At 38.5% G+C, this 18,601-nt stretch overlaps 1 protein-coding gene across 1 annotated transcript in view; it reads left to right on the plus strand.

The window, feature by feature from the left end:
- The window catches only part of cdh13 (cadherin 13, H-cadherin (heart)), a 323,390-nt gene that overhangs the window by 131,175 nt on the left and 173,614 nt on the right, over positions 1 to 18,601 (plus strand). The window contains exon 4 of the mRNA XM_042496074.1: positions 13,698 to 13,811. Coding sequence (XP_042352008.1) covers positions 13,698 to 13,811 — 114 coding nt within the window. The remainder of the gene's footprint in view (positions 1 to 13,697; positions 13,812 to 18,601) is intronic.

The following is an 18,601-nucleotide window of genomic DNA, read 5'->3' on the forward strand; positions in this document are numbered from 1 at the left end:
ACAGTGTTTTCCTAGAATAGCGAAGGAATGGTCTGCTTTACTCAGCCTTACTCTTCTTCTTACATACTTACCCTAACAATATCCAATCCCACTCTTGGCTAAACCTTACCAATCCAATCCAAAGAAGGCGAGAAGCACACGCCAATCATAGGGCAGGTCATTCCTTTGCTATACTGGGATTTGCAGCATAGAAAGCTGCATATGTCACATAATGACACAAGCAAAGTAACCGATCCAAGCAGTGGTAAACCAGCCAGGTGTTCTGCCAGGTAAAAAACTGTCTTTGTCAAAGGAGTCTGGTAGCTCTGAAGAGAGCTCTACAACTTCAGTTCCCTGAAGGAAAATGCTGTCTGACAGCAAAGTGGCGATATATTACACTGACTATGAGTAAGTACCTCATATAACCCCACTTCAAAAACCCAAACTAACCTTTTCAGTTATTATTATTATTATTATTATTATTATTATTATTATTATTATCATCATTATTATTATTCGATGTTGCTGCTCTAAACTACATCCCTGCTTTTTGCGAACAGCTGAGTGGGTGTTTTTATTCAAAAACCCAGAAAGTAACGCAGATGGACCCATGCCTTATGTTTTATTAATTAGTCTCTTTAGAAGTTGTTAGACTACAAGATACACACCCAGTGTTTTTGATGAGACACGTATTCAGCTTGTGTGCCATTTCACCCACTGTTAATTACTGAGTTAGTTCCTTTACCCTTAGTCCTAATTCAGTTGTCATTTGGGCTGTATTTCTTGTTTATCACATCAGTAATGAGGATTACTCTCCGGTCTTTGGAACACACACACACACACACACACAAACACATACACCACCACCCCCACACCTCTGCGTTGAGGCAGAAGGATAAATAAGATTACAGGACTGTAAGCAATTTGTGCCCATGTGCCTGACTTCTTAAGCCTTCAGCAAAGTTTTATAAGCCCACGTTCAGTCTCTATGTCCTGACCTGACCTATATTGGTGCAAAAATTCCAAAGCCAGCTAAATTCACCCATACGTAGCCTCACAATTCCTACGTGCACAAGAGAGCTTTCAGTCTTGGCAAGACTTTAAGTTTCCAAAATGTCAAAATAGGGGTTAAGCTTGTTGGAGATATAAAGTCAGGCACTGGGTGTAGTTCACAAAACCATCATACATTAGCGATCGTTATTGCATATTAAAACATTAGAAGCCAAATTCATCAAATGTTCAGAGGCATCTGTTGTCAGTCTTCATGCACATGTTGATGAATCCTAATCACTCATAAATGTGTGGCACGCTCATGCAACCTTAATTATCATCAATTACCATAATTGCACCAACTCAAAGATGCCATATTAGGCAGTTGGGGAAACACCCACATCCATAATCTTTAAACCAAATGGACATTTGAAGAAAGTAAAAAAATGGCATAAGTGATGTAGGTATTAAGGTAGTACTTTGTGTCATTTCAAGAAAAATAGCCCTCTATTTTAAAACAAGTGGATGCATTACAGTCTCAGTAAAAGATGACAGAGTAGTGGGAGAGCACAGAAAAGGTGATTGATGTTACATCCACCAAAAGAACCATAAAAGATGTTAAAGGAAAGGGTTTGATTTACTAAAGAGGGACATGCGTAAGCTGATTGAGGAGGCCAGGAGAACAGCTGCTGCTGTGCTCTGCCAAACCCATAGGCATATCATTGCCATCACCAGAGATATGTCAGTTTCTAGCACTGTTGCAGAAGGGAGCATCAACTGAGCACTGCACTAAATCTGTCCGCTGGCTGATGGTGTTAATGTTTGATGATAGATAGTCTAGATTATTGATCCAGATTACTGACACTTAATAATGTTTAGCCCTTGAAATGGCTCTTAACACTTTGGAATGTCCCAGTGAAAATGAAAGACTTTTAAAACATTCCATTGTGGATTTCACATTTGCCTTACACATGCCCTGAGTCAGTCAGGAGCAATACTTTCTTAAAACTTTAATAAATAACTAAATGTGGAGACATTTCTTTTGTTTATAATCATTATTTATGCATGAGGTCATATGGAAGGGAGGAGGAAGGAAGCACTTTTGTAGAGGGCAACATAAACAACTGTAATGTTTTTGTACCACAGTCTGGCACATGAGGAATTAAGCTGGCCATTGCCAATTATATGAATATTTGGACAGTAAACCTGCACCCCAACACTGAGCTTTGTTTCTCTGCAAATGTGTCCTTTTGTTTGTGTAATCTACAGAAATTTGTTTCTTTCGCCAGCAAATTGACTGCCATCTAAAACTCTGTGCACCTGAATAAACACCATTGTCCCTCATTCATATCCTCCATATTCCTCAATTCCCCCTCTATTTAGTCCAAATACACTAAGTTGATTAGGAAAGATTTCCAGAGGCTGCAGGTACAGTTGGTGTTCCCTTCATTCTCTCAGAGATCATCTGTCTTCCTGCTGCAGTGCTCAGAGTCCTGCTGCTACATTTCCTCCAGCACACAGCTTAATGAATGTCTCCATCCCTTTCAGCATGAAGTGGCCCTCATTTATTTTTGCCTCACCGTAGTTTATTTGGTTAGCTAGTATTTGGGTGTTACCTTGGCAAGTCATTGAGGATTTAAGTGAGTTAGTCTTTTGGCAATTTATGCGTGGGAAATGAAGTTTCTAGTGGCAAATGTGACTGAATATTCTTTCTTCTGCGTGTGTGTGGGTGTATGTGTGTGTGTGTGTGTGTGTGTGTGTCTCTTCCATGAGTCTTTTTTTGTGGATCACTTTCACATGGCATTTCATTAGTGCAATTGTTTTTTAACAGTACTGTAGTTGGTGTATGACAATTAATGATTACAGTTTTCACACATCATTAACACTGAAAAATAGTCTCAGTCAAACCAAAACTACTTTGTTAAATTCAGGCAGCAAAACATCTTGGTTAATTTTTTTTTAAAAGGCTCATGGTTTCCCAAAATAAGTATGCTTTTTACTAAAGTAATGTAACATGATGAATCTCACATGACAAACGTCATGTACATCAAGTATCCTACTCCGACATACGATGTTACACTGTTAAAATAACTCATTGACTTTTGGTTGCTTATAGGACACAAATGTCTGTCTCCTGGATGAAAGTCTGGTGGTCCCCTCCCTCATTTGCTCCTGTGATAATTATTATTCCCACTAGCGGTCGTCACCTTTTAAAAAACATAAATATGGAATGTAATTTCAGCTTGTCATTATATTTTTAAGCCTTGCAAGAGGTATGACTCAAGCTCGGTCCACCTCTTTGGTTCTGATATATATATAACTGTTAAATAGATTTTCATAAAAACTTAAACTTGTACAGACATGAATGGTCCTTAGGAGATGGATCCTCATGACGTAAATGACACCACAGACATTTCATGTTGTGCCACCATAAGGTTGACATTTACAAAGTCTGTTGGCTACTCATTATCATCAGTTGGAATGCCATACAATTTGGTACACACATTCATGTTTCACTAGGGATGATTTGTAATGTGTTACTTTGGTTTACGACCAAATACTTGCGAAAGTAATATTTTCAGCATCCTGACCTGCACTTTGCTTGGATGCTAGTTAGCTAATGTTTGTATATACTATAAACTATAAACAACTGCTCAGCATTGGCATGTTAACATTGTCATTGTGCGCATATTAGCATACCAGTGTTAGCATGCTGATGTTAGCATTTAGCTCAATGTATTTCTGTGCCTTTGTGCAGCCAGTGGTGTAGTGGAGGTTTTATGCAGGTATACAGGTATACCTATCTATTTTTCTAACTGCATACAGTATACCCAACTATCAGCCAAAAAGCCTTTGTATTGTATTGGTGAGTATACCCGCTTACTCTTGGTAACCTACCCATCTATCTAAGAGTATGCTCACCTTATCAACTACCACTACACCACTGTGTACATCCAAGCTGAGCTCCTGGCTGCCAAGTCTTGTTCTTGTTACAATATATGATTCAGGAGAATTTTAAAAAAGAGAGAGAACGTTGTATATTCAATCAGCTATTGAGTGTGATGGAAGTGACTGCTGAGATCTCGGGACATAGAAGATTCAATGTAATTATTACCATGGAGAGATGGCCAAAAGTATAAAATAAGACCCAGATTGTCCAGGTACATACAAAAAAATCTGATAGTTGGAATATACAGCACATTATTACCACAGTTTTAAACCCTTTTGTCTTTTCTGAACTTTCTGCTTTAAGATGCCATTAAACTGTAAAGGGGGAACTTGATTAACTGTTTTATCTTTCCTGTGGATACATGCTTTAATGTTTCTGTCTGTCCAAAAGTAGATTTACTTAATTGTTAATTGCAGAGCACACACAGTCACAAAATGCATAAATTAGGCAAAGGGAGAAGAGAGAAACAAAGATGAAAAAAAAGATTGTTGGAGGAACAGGGCGAAGAGGAAGAATTCCTAAATGTAATAGAATGATATGAGAGAGAAGAAGAGTCCTCTAGTGAGGCAAGGTGGTTTAAAGCTCTCATTATTTCACTATCAGTTAATCTGCTGCAGCTCCTCAAGGTCTGGTCGTATCATGAGAAAATCTATTGTCCCCTTTTCTGTCCATATCCTGTGGTCTCTCCTCCATACTCCCCCACCCCATGCCACTGCACCGTCTCAAGTGGCCCATCAAACACAAGTTCAGAGCTGCAGCAGCTTCTGAAGAATCTGTAACTAACTCATGGCGAATTTAAAAGCTTGTTTCAATAAGCCAGGGGTTTGACTTGTGGAATGACTCTGCTGACAGTACTGGCTGCGCTGGGACTGCTGAGCTTTAAATCTCCAATCTGAGATAGTACTCAAGGTAGTCAGGCTGCCTTGATGCCTCTTCTGTGTTTTTCAATTATTGTAACAGAGCAGATTTCTATTTGAAATTAAGTTTCAGTAATGAAATATCTTTGTTATGCTGCTGTCAAAGTTAAATTCTGTATTTGCCCAAACCTCCCTTTGTTTCCTCTCTAACACAGAGCGGAAACATTCCATGGTGAATTTATTGGCATAACTAATGTTATCGTGGCAGGAGATATTGGCTTGTGATAATTGATAAGTGCTGTGAGCGAAGGTGGAGAGAATCACTTTTTAATTCCTCTGCGCAAGCTGTTAGTTTTGCTGTAACACAAGCCCAGAGGGAGAAAGATGGCTGATGAATGATTTCTATTATGCGCGAAACTCTGAATTCAAAGAGTAATTTATCCCCCCACCCCCCTTTCTTATTTATTTATTTTTTTTGCAATCGATCAATACATGAATTAATGGAAAAATGCGTTTCAATTTAACAAATGCATGCTCCAAGATATGGACTTGTTTGTGTGTATTATTCCGTGTTATTTTGGTCGCGTTATGCAGAACAACAGCTATGCAGAACATTTTCTTACCTTCAGGGGGCATTGACAGGCACCATTCAAATGTAACAACTGATAAGAGGCAAAATAATCTGAGTCCAAAAGCCTATTTATTTAGCTTTTGTTATGTTTCATGCATTTTTGCGCACTGAATGAAATGTAATATTGCATCCTGAGCAAAATCCTCATCCTGCAACGGCAAATAGATTTTCTCTAACCAAGCTTCCAATGTTCAGTAAGGCTTTCTGGGGATGACTAAGACGTGACATCTCGCAACCACAGCATAACATCTCACATTGTACCACACAACACATAATCTTCCTCTCTCTGTCTCCATCCCACTCACACTATCTCTCCTTAGCTTGTTCTGTAGCTGTCATTTGTTAATTCTGTTTACTGCCTTTGTCTATTGTCTGTTTTTACATCAGCTCCTCCATCTTTTGCTGAAATGGTTTAATATGTCTCCTAACTTACATTATTTTTTTTAGCTTTTATGCGTAGGAGTGAGTTTTACAGAGGAAACCAAAGGGCTTAATGTGATATTAACTTACAAGAGCAACAACACAAACCTTAACCTTCCAATTATTTATGTGCGTGATTCAAAAACAGCTGTGCTAATTGTAACAATCTTTGTCTCACATCAGATGAAGACTTAAAATTAGAAAATACAAAATTAAGCACATAAAATTGTATTTGGTAATGAAAATGATAGGGAACCACATTTTGATAAGACCTTATGCCTAATGTTTTTTGTTTTTTTTTTATCATAATTTAAAAGGGTAACCAAGAAGCCCATTTTTGTCAACCAATGATCATTTCACCGAAAAGTAAAGCATCATTTTCACACCGTTTTCAGGCCCGGCTCATCGATTAGTCTCCAATATGGCTTATAGGAGATCAAGAATACAAGTAATATTGTTCAAATTTTGGGAATAAATCCTAAAATTAGGTGACAAGTGAAGTAGATGAGCTAAAATTAGATAATGAAAATGATGCTCAGGTCTCTTAGATTTAGTTAAAAGCCTCCCCTCTGGGTTCTGTACCAGCTGCAGATGAGAGAAACATCTGAATGTGATGGAAGTCAAGGGAAACATGGACTGTCACATGGATGACTTTTTCAGGTCAGCAGAGGATAATAAAGACATTGATTTAAAAAGGGGTTTCAAGAGGAAGAAATGGGAAAAGTTTGTGGATACTCAAAACTGCTACAATATTACACTCGTGGTGTGAAAACTGAGTATAAATACTGTAGTCCTATAGCGTAACTGCCTCTTTATAGTTATAGGGGCTGATTAATTCAAAGCATGGTGGTCAAAATTTATATGACAAATTAAAAATTAGGAATGTCAGTTTAGGTTAATTGCTCTTTCAATATCACAGCATTTTAAAGAACCATCCATCCGTCCATCGACCCATCCATCCACTTCTAGCAGGAGGCATCCTGATAAGATGCCCGAACCACCTCAACTGGCAGAGGCTCTACTCCGAGCTCCATCTGGATGTCCGAGCTCCTCACCCTACCTCTAAGGTTGAGCCCTGTCACGATCTTTCACTCAAATCACTGCAAAAGCAATGGTATTTGACGACTTGGGAATGGATATGGGCCGGTACCTGGTCAAAAATATTCCAGGCGGTTAACGGATTTACAAATGTGCAGATGTTAATTTTTCTCATATAAGAACACTAATGGATTTACGTAGTTGCTGTATTGCTTTTCAACATGATATTGCATATAGTGCTGTAATATACTCTGACACCTGAACCATGTAATGTGGACAATTTTAACATTTATTGTGCACAATGTTTGTGCAATTAGGTTAAATGTACACCTAATAGGCACAGTTATGCATGGCTTCATTTTATAATGAGCCTGTTTTGAAGCGGTTGTGTCTGGATCATTTTCAGTGCACTCTACACTACTATCTGCAGGTGTGATGGTACACACAGAAACAACCACTTTGGCACAGTATTAATTAATTCAGCTAATTGAATATTTGAAATAAGCATTAGTCATCAGTGTCTCACTGCATTCAGCTTGACTAAGATGAAAAGTGTTTATGCTTTGTTGATTATACTTTAACAGAGTGTGACACATTGTGCTGTCAACACCAAGCTGGCTCTAAAAGCAAGTCAATCCCCACAGACACCCATGAAAAAATGCCCGACTTCACAGCAGATATATACACGACTAGTGCCAGATACAAAAAACTGTTATGGTCTCTGTGGCCAATTTATGACTGGGGGGGGTGAATTTTAATATAATTTGTCTGTTAACATTTTTATTAAGGCTTTAAGTTATGGATAATTAAAGGCGTGGTTGCTTTGAGTGACTGGCCGTCTGCATCACTCACCACAGTCTGTGAGTCACATACCCCTCACTCCTTCACAGCTCCGCCCTCCAGTCCAAATATTGTCACCTCTGGTACCTCTGGCCAGAACTGGAGTGCAAAAACCAATGAGTGACGTCAGGGTTGCTATGTAGTCAACAACCACATTGAAGGACGTGTTATATGGAGAGTCTTTAAATGTCTGATGTAGTTTTGTACATACTGCTGACACTAACATAAGTGAGCTTAACTGTGTATTAGGCCTGATTGATTGCATGACCTGGCTGCATATCCAAGAGTTTATTCCATATTGAATAGCTGTCTATCCCTGTCACCACTGGCCGATGCTGGCCTTGATATTATCCATTTCTCACCATGTCTCCAACACATTGTCAGGAATGAGTAATGACACTTCTCAATATAGCATTGAGAGTGAAAATGGCAGAATGGACAAGGACGTGACTTTACTGCCACAGTAACTCTGGGCTCAGATGACAGTGACAAAGGCTCCATCTTTCTTTCCCTCACACACACAGAGGCACACACACACATTCGCACACACACAGCCATAGACATTTACAGTAAATGCATGTGAGCATGATAAACACAAAGGCATACTGTCTGACTGGTCAAATGTATTCAGAACTTCTTAACAAGACTTTTTATCTTGTCTTGACACTTTCAGCTCAGTGCACTGAAATGCCCTAATGATCATTTGAGAGACAGAGGCAAATGTATTAAGGCTGGATCAGGGTTGATGGTGTGGCAGTAATTTATGAACAGGACACATTAGAGATTCATGGCTTCCCTCTCTTACGGTCACTGAGCTGTACGAACACTATTTATCACGTATGCAGACTGCAGGGAGAACGTGTGAAGAACAGCTCCTGCTAAGTGTGAGAAAATTATTAGGGAGAGGCGTAAATCGGCAGGTAAAAAGGGTGAAAGGAAGAAAGTTATGGCTGCAAGCTATCTTTTTCTTGAATAACCTGTGATGAGCCATCCCTGACAAGCAGGACAAATGTTTCTATGTCCAGCTGAACATGTTTATCAGTGTGTCTCTGTGTTTTGATCCACCAGCAGAACATTGATAGCTTTTAAAGTGCCATCGCTTCTTCTCCATATCCACTATATTGCAGCAGCTCAGTGAAGACGTGGACTTAACGGCATGATCTATCTCAGCCCTAACCTCCGTCACCAGTCCCCACATCCAGCCACTAAAAATACCTCATGGTGCCTGTTTGCCTCCCAGCTCTTCTTCCTCTCCTTTACAAATATCACACAGCTGAGACCTGTGCATGATGGGATTGATGTGCTCATCCCTGGCTTCAGACACAGGCAGGATTTTTACAAGCAGCGCTTAAAAGTCCATCAACTTGCTTGTGAACCGGTCACATATATGTATACACACCACTGACTGTCCTCTTAAGACACAAAATAGGTCCCATAATCTCTCACAGCTTTGTGCAGCGTTCTGTTTAACAGCTTCAGGTCCAGTTTTAGATTTCTGTCTTTGACATTTTGAAGGTCATCCGCCAGTGGGTTTGCTAAGAGTGGCCATTTCAGAGACTGCATAGTGTGTCTTTGGTTTGTTCTGGTCGGGTTGTGTTTATGATTACTGTGTCATTGTGTTCTCTGTGACCTTTGTAGCAAGGGAGGGGTGGATGAGTGAGACGGTTAGTGGTGTGAGTGTTTGCTGTTGCCCTCTCTGTCTCAGTGTCGACACTGTGCTGTAAACAAATGGCCCTGTTTTTCCCTCTTACCTGTTCTCTTTCCGTCATTCTGACAGGGTGAGAGTGGTGCCAGAGTCCCTGTCAGCCAAGAACAGGACTGTGAACGATAAACACGCAAACAATCCCCTGCATACACATACACACACTCACAACAGCCATGTGCAGTGCACATTGTCAATAAAGGCTTGTACAGTAGGCTATAAAAGATGAAGGACAAAAGAGAGTATTTGCATTGCAAATGAAACCACAGAAACCTCAGGTCGGTATTTTCCCTTTCATATTGAAACTGTGTTGTCATTCTTACCAGGGCTCAACGACAGGGTTCTTTCCTGTGTTGTTTATTTCACTCTTATTGTTCTGTCATTTTGCTCAACATTTAGGCAGTGACTGCCTTTGTGTGGACAATGGACCGTGGCTTCATGGGGCATGTTAGATTAGTGACAAAACTGTTCACTGTTGAAGTCCAACTGAAATCCCATTGAGTTATCTTTTTTTACTTTCAAAAATAATGTCAGACGGTTTTTTGTTAATAGTTTTTTTTATCCTCAAGGAAGAAAAAAGGTCTTCAGGAAATGAGATGCTCTTTTTCTGCAAAGCCTCTGGAGGTTCGTTTCAATGTCTGAGCCCTGGCAGCAAAAAGAAAGACAAAGTAAACAAACCACACGGGAAAACTGTAGCCAAATATTGGGTGACAGAGTGTTGTTAGCGGTGGTGATGAATGGCATGGTAGTAGTTTGCATAATACCACTCTGAATGGTCACAGTATACAGAGGATCTATAAATATCTTGGTACCTAGCTGGATCAAAAAGTTACCTTTAAATTTTATATTGACATTCTTGTCAACAAAAGAAAGGAAGCTATTTCTCTATGCTCAGAAGGATGTGCATTTCTGAAGCCATCTTCTTGCCTGTCATGGATTAAGGTGATGCTCCCTACAGAAATGTCTCTGCCTCCACTCTTAAAAGCATTTAGTGAATCACTCTGCCCCAAGTATCACTGGTAACCGTTATTCTCCTCATCATAGCATCTTGTATGAAAAGGTTGGGTGGCCATCTCTAAAAATAAGATGTAGTAGACATTGGTTTCTATTTATCAAAACTCTAAATGGCAACATGCCCTCATATATCTCTTCTTTACCAAAGTAGTCCCAAAATGATTGTTCAACTCACTCAAATGATTGGCTAATGCTTAAAGCTCTGCCTTCAAGCACTAAATTTGGGAAACCTGTTTTTAGTTTTCCTGCTGCACTCACTTGGAACAGTTTACAACACAAATTAAAAGATTATCAATTATGCCTATAGATCAATTTAAAACCTTGATTATAAACCAACCTTCTTTTAAATGAAACGTTCTCTCACTGTAATGTTGTGTTTTTGTTTTCTTGTTCATTAACTTCTTTTTTATTTTGTTTAAACTGCACTCTTGACATCATTTTTAATGGTTGTCTAATTATTTTTTCTGATAAAGTAAATGTTAAATGCATGAATGAATAAACAAAGAAAACATTAAGTACATTTTTAAGCTCAGCTAAGCTTTAATCAGCTAACAATGTAAGTAGCTGCTAATTAGCTAACTAGCCTGTAAATTGAGCTTAGAAATGCACTTTCCCTGGTGGATGTTAGTTTGATTGCTCGTTAAGTAAACCAAAACAAAACAAAAGATGAGCTCAAAGTCTGTAGCTCTTGTGTTGTGTAGTCAGCTGCTGTGCGGCTGTTAGTCAGTGTAACCGTCTGCCAATGATAAAACACTGACATTACTGCTTCATGCAAAGATTTGATTGGATGCACAGAATAAAGAGCATTTCCATTTCAGTTTGTTCTTTAAACAATCTTAATTTTAATTCCTGAATGTTACTTAACACAGTTTTTAGCATTTCACCTCTGTCTCTGAAAAATCGTGTTTTGTCCATCATTTGGCCATGTGGAGAGGTCTAAACACTGCCATGCCCATGAGCCTCAGCTGCTGTTGGCATGGAGAAGAGGCCATTTAGAGGTGCAAATCAGAGCACATTCAAAACCCTTTGTCTTCAGACTTATGAACAGTTTCATACTTGGAACATTCACATTAGGAATTGATTCAAGCTGCAATTATGTTATTTCAGTGTTCTCAACAGAGTCTCATTTTTAACTCCCATTTGCTGTTAGCGTCACAGTCTCAGTTTCTTGCTGAAATGCCCTTTTTTAGTTGTGGTTAATATCTTCCTTAATGTTTTTTTCACACCAACTTGTAACTGTGGCTTTTTAAAAGAACCATATATTTTTAAAACAGTTCTCAATATTTTTTCACTAATTATTAAACTGTCGAAGAGCCCCAACTTTGAGTCATGTAACATGATGGGAAAAATGAATGGGACTTTTATTTCTGGAATCAGGGACACCCAAAATAACCCCCTTCCACTTTGCAGCTCTATATCTTTCTGAGTGGACACAGGGCACGATTTAATACAAAAAAAAAAGAATAAAAGAAAAATGACATTTTTGGGGGGTACTGTAATTTTAAAGTCTTTCAGCAGGTGATTAAATATCCCTAGCTCAAACATGTTAAATATAGTGCTCTTGTATTATGTAACCTATTGAGGCTCTACTTGAAACCTTGTGTTATCAGTTAGCAGTTCTCTGCTGTAAACAAGAGAAACAATATGCTCATCATCAATGGTGTTTAAAAGGAATACATGTGAGGAAAATTAATAGAAGAAAAGCAGTAGGTGCTGGCACATATTAAACACCCTAGTTTATCTCTGTGTAAATCTTTGTGTGCATTTCTAATGAAATTGTTTCTCAAGGCCTTGCAGGAATTCCCTAAAATTCGGCACAGAGGTCCACTTGGACTCAACAATAAACTGATTAGAGTTTGGGGGTCAAAGGTTGAAGGTGGCTTTGCATCTGCCTGATTCTTGCAAAGATGATATTTCAAGGAAGCCTTGAGAGTTTCCTCAAATTTAGCACAAATGTCCACTGTGGTCACTTTGACCTCACAAATCATGTTTTGGCCATTACCCAAGAATTAATCCATTAATTCTGGCAACATTTCACACAAATGTCTAATAGAATAAAATGGTGAAGTGATTACTTTTTATATCCAAAAGGTCAAAGGTCTACTTCACTGTTTCACATTTTGATGAGAAACACTTTTCTGGCCATCATTCAGTGCCATATCTTAGGAACAGAAGGGGAGACATTGGGTTGGATACTGAATTGTTGACACTAATTTGGGTGCAGACTTTTAAACTATGGTGATTATATAGATCTTCTGTGGTGTCATGTTGATGATGTGAGTGAAACATCCAGGTTTTAAAATATGTAGCTTCTTTGCGTCAACATTTAAAGCATTATCGGCTGTCATGGCGACATATGAGTCTGGACAAACATGAATATAAACTGTAACTGCAACTTGACTGGTTTGCAGAGGCATGCAACTGCAGGGTGGTAATTCTAGTCTCTATCATAATTCATGTCTAGTAAAACATAAGCATGTTTTGGGGACATATTTGTGAGTCTATGGGTGTGTGGGCATTTGTTGTCTCTCTTCGGCTTGTGTTCAGGTGCTCAGACAGTCGGCAGCCTGTCCTCCACTGTAGGTCATCACCTCCGTGTTAGCAGCCAGGATTCCAGCTTCTGTTCATGGTGTCAGTGACAGACATTACTTTCATCACCATCCAAGCAGAGGAGCCCTGACTGTATCAAAGATCTGAAAGTGAAGAAGAGTTAAGGGAAATCTTTTGCTGTATTATACAATAACAGCCACGTCTTTGTTGACAACAGCAGGAGGGTGGAAAAATGAAATTCCATTATGCTACTGTGCTCTCAAGAGCAAAAATAATATTTCAGATTGGCTTCTTTTACATGAACAGCACAATTGCTCTGCCAAAATCTTGTCATCTCTCATTTATTTGGTTTTTATCATGTCTTTTTGTCACAGTTACTCTTACTTTAATGCTTTGTCTTTTCTCCTTCTCTCTCCTGTCTTTATTTAACATACAGACTGAATAAATTAAGGTGAATCTTTGTATGCCTCATTACAGAGTACCTACCGTTCTGCCAGCAGAATTGGGAATCGCTTGTTCAGACCTTTTTCTCAATATTTTCAGAATGCGTATACCGCTCTCCATGTGTGTTTTATGCATCCTTGGTGGGGTTCAGGGTAATGGCGAACAAGATGCCAACAAATACAACACAGGGGAATGCTTCACAGAGTGGCGTGGCAAAACATGAAATGTAAAGGATTGCAATTTCAAAGTTATACAATATGGTTTCTCTTCTTTGTGTTTTAGGATATCCTGGGTTTTGGCCAGATGCTGCCGTTCAGATCTAAGAGATCCCTGTTGGTCCCTCCTATGATCGTAACTGAGAACCAGAGAGCCCCTTTCCCCAGGATCATTGGCAAGGTAAGAAACACACAGTCCTATCATAAACTCAACCGGGCTTGATTTCCCAACAGCATCCAAGTCCTACACTGAAAATATTTCATGACAAGGAAAAAAAATTGCACAGCCACGAGAGAGAAAATTGCCCAAGGTACAGGACCACAGATTTGATATGTGCATTATTTAAAGCTTTGGAAAATATTATTTTTCATGGTCTGTGACAGTTTGGGGATTTTTTGTGAATTGTAGCCGTGGTCGTATTTGGCCCGCAAAAAAAAAAGGTATGGTGTTCTTCTTCTCTGAATCTGTTAAACAGCTCCACAGAAAATGTCTGGGTAAGTATGAGATGGTGATTAAATATATATATGTGAATATAAAAACCAGAACATTTCTGTGATAATGATTTCAGAGCAAATTACAGACAAACATCAAGTGGGTCCCTGAAGTCATTGCCAACTACTGTTAAGGAACCTCAGAAAGTTTTTTGCCTTTGCCAAGTAATCTTTTATTTCATTGATCTCGTGTTAACAAAGTGTATTTGCATTGACTGTTTTACGGAAATACCATAAATTTAGATAAAATTAGCATTTTACTCTATCATATATCATCATACAGTATATGCTCTATCAAGCCCTGCAATTTACTTCAATGAGTTTTAGCAGAGCTTATATCTCTTTGACACTGCACAGTCATTCTGATAACACAAACTCACTCAGGGCCAACACTATACACTTAAGCTTAATTTTAAACTCACCAGAGAGTTTATATTATGCGAAGCTGACAAATACAGAAAACACGTGTTTTCACCAGAGTTGTTTATGCCCCTTTTACTGCCAAACTACATAATCTCATTGCCGTTTACAGCTTATGTAACTCAGTCAAAAGGTCTTATGCAGACTGCTGCCGCCTCGCCCCTGCTTGAACAAAAAGTTCAGTGCCTGCAGCTGTTTAGCGTACTGTGTCTTCTGACTGCTGTTGAGATCTCACACACAATGGCCAAACACTTAACTATGCAGGAGATACTTTACTCTTTATCTCAATCTGACAGTGATTGATTTGCTTTCCCAAATCAGAGTGCATTTCACTCACAGGGCTCATGACCAGGCTCATGGAAGCACAGCTTTAACTTGCTGTTGTTGTTGCATGATGATGACGATGACGATGACAATGACAGTGATGATGATGAATGCAAGTGTACATATTTTCTTCAGTTAGCAATTAGCATTTCTTTTAGAATCAATCCGATGTCTTGCACAATACTGTACTCATTTTCTCAAAGTTTTATTTTTAGTTAAGTTACATTTTCTCTAAACCATAGTGAAAGCTTCTATTTCAAAACATCCTCATGTCAAATCGTCACATATTGCCACTTTGCAGTGGACTTTCATGTCTACATATTACGATCTGGGTGTCCTTGTGCGTCTGCTGTTGATGTTCCCAGATGTCGTTACTGTGATGTCAACACAAGCACATGGTGGGATGATGATATTATGTCATGTACGCGTGTTCTCAAGTGACACCACCTGTCCACATATCACTAGTTCTATCTGGCTGCCTTCTCAGCTTCCGCGGTCTAGGGGCAAATCATACGGACGCAAAAGATGGCTTTTAGTGTTAAGATTGTACACTGAAAGCACTGTCAAAATAACGGTATTTGGCAACTTCAGAATGAGAATGGGCTGTCTGTCTGTTTATGTCTGTTTTTTTTTTACTTCTCCAGTGCAAGTTTGTATTCAGGATGCAGCAATTCATATATCAGTGTCACCTGCACGACTGACTTAGCTTACGCCATTAAATATGTGATGTATTTTTCCTCTTAGTTATTATATGTATTCATTCGGTTTATTGGCAATTAACTAGGAGGAAGATAATGGACAAAATTGCAGGTATATAAATTGAGGTTTGGATTAATACTTCACAATTCAAATTCAGTGATCCAATTCCACATCCTGCTGCAGTTTTTTTCCCCTTCTGGCCGGAACTATTACCAGACTCAGTTCTAAAATTGGGAACCAGCAAAAGAAGACAATCTTAAAACCCAGTGAAGCAGTGTGTTCACTCCTCACCTGTCACCTGTTAAAAATGTAAGAGCCATTTGATATAAAACATCTAATGACTGAGGTATAGATGGAATGGGTTGCCTATAATATTACCATGTTATATTACAACTAAAATATTGTTTCCTGACTTTTAGCTCTGAGTTGACTTCAGTCATAGGTAGATGTTCATTCTCGGAGTCAATCCAAGTATACTGTATATACTGGAAGTAGCAGACACAGAACATTAATTTGCTTTGATTTAATATCAGTTGGAGATAAATTAGAGCTGGTTGGACCTTGGAAATATACTGGGAAATTGGATTTTGCCAATTAGTGAGAGGGAACTACTTCACTAAAGGTTGTCTCAGCCACATAAAACAACAATTTTGTCAATTTTTTTCTTTTTCTAAATATAACTGATAACAAGAACAGGAGACCCAGAAAAGAAATGATGTCACTCAACACTAGAGTGGCAGCAGATGTGCACCGAAACACATTTAAAATTGTATTTCCTAAGTGAAGATGGTTTCAGGCGGCCTTTAAGGTATGAGCACGTGTGATGAATAATGTTGAGGTCAACTTTTTCTATGAGTGCCTTAAATAACATTTAAGCATTTGTCTGTAGACTCTGCTTAAGTTTTAAATAATTCGTTAGCATGTATATGCATTATTTAGATAAATAATAAAAGAAGCCTCTCAAGGATTATTTGCAGCTCCCATTTTTCTCCAAGGGTGGGCATCGCTTTCACTAAACGGCAGGGTTGGACTGGTTGGTCTAGCATTTCTGGCAAATGCCAGATGGGCTTTGTTCCCAGTCCAACCCTGCTGTACAGTGCCAATGGTTCATATTTCAGTGATATCCGTACAACATTAATACTATTGTATTAAACAATATATTATAATAGTGAATTTATGATTCCTTAATGCCACCCCATTGCTTGATGTAGTTGCAATTTTATCCACTAATATCTTTTCTTTTCCAGTTATTTAAGCTGCTTTACTGCGCAGAAAGTGAGCATGGTATGCCTCCTGTAGGCCATGTTGAAGAAGCTCCACCAAAAAAGTTCTCATTGTGCAGCTTTCAGAAATGCACATAGGTAATATTTGAACTCTCAAAGGATTAAACTTATCAGTTTTTCAGTATTTTCAGTTATGACTGAAAAATATTCTTTTAATTATTTCAAACAAAAACTATCCATAATACTGCATTTTCTCTTCTTTTCTACATTAAATTAAAGAATCCCTTTGTATTTCTGAGGTAGGGTATAAATGCAAAACACAAGCTATGTAATAAATGCATTTATGGACATTCACAATGTCCCCTGCTGTTAAACAAAACAACCCTTTCACAGGAGACAGAAGTGGCTGGTGCAGAAAGTTAAACTTTTGTTAGAGGGGAAAGCAGAGAGGGCAAGTTTGAAGAGCTAAGTTGGCCCTTTGCCACTTGTGGGTGATTAGATGAGCGCTCTTTTTGGCTCTTGTACTCGTTTCGGTGAGCGGGGCTGCAAATGCGCTTGTCAGTGTGGTTTGGCCGTGTGGTTGTCGTTAACAAGTAACGCGCGTAGACGGGGCTGACCGGAGCTGCTGACTAACATGCTGCATCATGTTAGTTTTACTATTTATGGAGTTCAACACTCTCTTGCAATATTTCAATATATTTCTGTTATCTTCTCGCCGTTATTACTTTATTACTTATGAAAGCTCAAATGCCACCACACATCCTATTTGTGACTTGAGGGTGCATCTTCTTTTTCAAAATCGCCTGTTGTGAAGCTTTTGCTTCATCCTATTTATGTTGCCGAGCTGTCTGTAGTCCCAGACATGACATAGGATATTGAACATGTAGTGGCGTGGCACGTCATTTTTCATCTCATTGATTTGAATAATGACTAGGAATTACATCCCTAGTCATTATAAAGGAATGTGGTCTTGGTCAGTATTAAGTCAGATTCTGTGCTCTGAATATCATGATGAACATAGAAATAGATTTCCATATTTTAAACACATCTCAAGTATCTAGGTATGGTACTCTTTAAGGAAAGGCATTTTAAGTAAAAGTAGAGGCATGTATTTCCTGAAGGTGTTGCATCAAGGTATTGGCTTTCATTTCTTCTCAAGAAAATGAACAGATATCATATTTTGAGGTTTTGGAAATGTTAGCATTCAGCCATAGTTACTTTAGATGAGGTTCAATGTTATATTACCATTAAACTAAAATGCCAACATTTTCTGATATGAAGTACGTATATGTGTGTGAGTTTCAGCACATAGCGTGGTTGTTTTGTTGCTGTAGTTACCTTCTCTCCTTCTTAGTTAAAATATATTCCATTATTTAAGGCCATGACAAAAATCCTGACAAAAACAAAGCACATACAAAAAACAATTTTCAGGTTTTCGAGGCTGTATTGCATGCTAATGAAGTAATTGATCATTAATGTTTCATGTATTCTTGCAGGTGATGGATGATGAAATGTGTATGTCACACATGCACTGCAATGTTTTATTAATATTTGAGGCTGTGAAATATCAGGAACTCTGCATACATGCTCAGGGAGAGTTTTAGATGACACTGAGTCAGGCTTGTAAAATCTGTATCAAATTAAAAATGACTAATTACTAAAATTGACACTTTGTATCTTAGAAACTTTTTTAATGAAAAGCCTGATAAATGCAAAACCTTTACTTATGAATTGTTATCTGGTATATCTAATGCAATCATTAAAAGAATTGGATTCACTGGGCAGATTAAATAGAAGTGTTAATTTCATACTC

Source organism: Plectropomus leopardus, chromosome 11 (genome assembly GCF_008729295.1).
Source record: "Plectropomus leopardus isolate mb chromosome 11, YSFRI_Pleo_2.0, whole genome shotgun sequence".
Taxonomy (NCBI): domain Eukaryota; kingdom Metazoa; phylum Chordata; class Actinopteri; order Perciformes; family Serranidae; genus Plectropomus; species Plectropomus leopardus.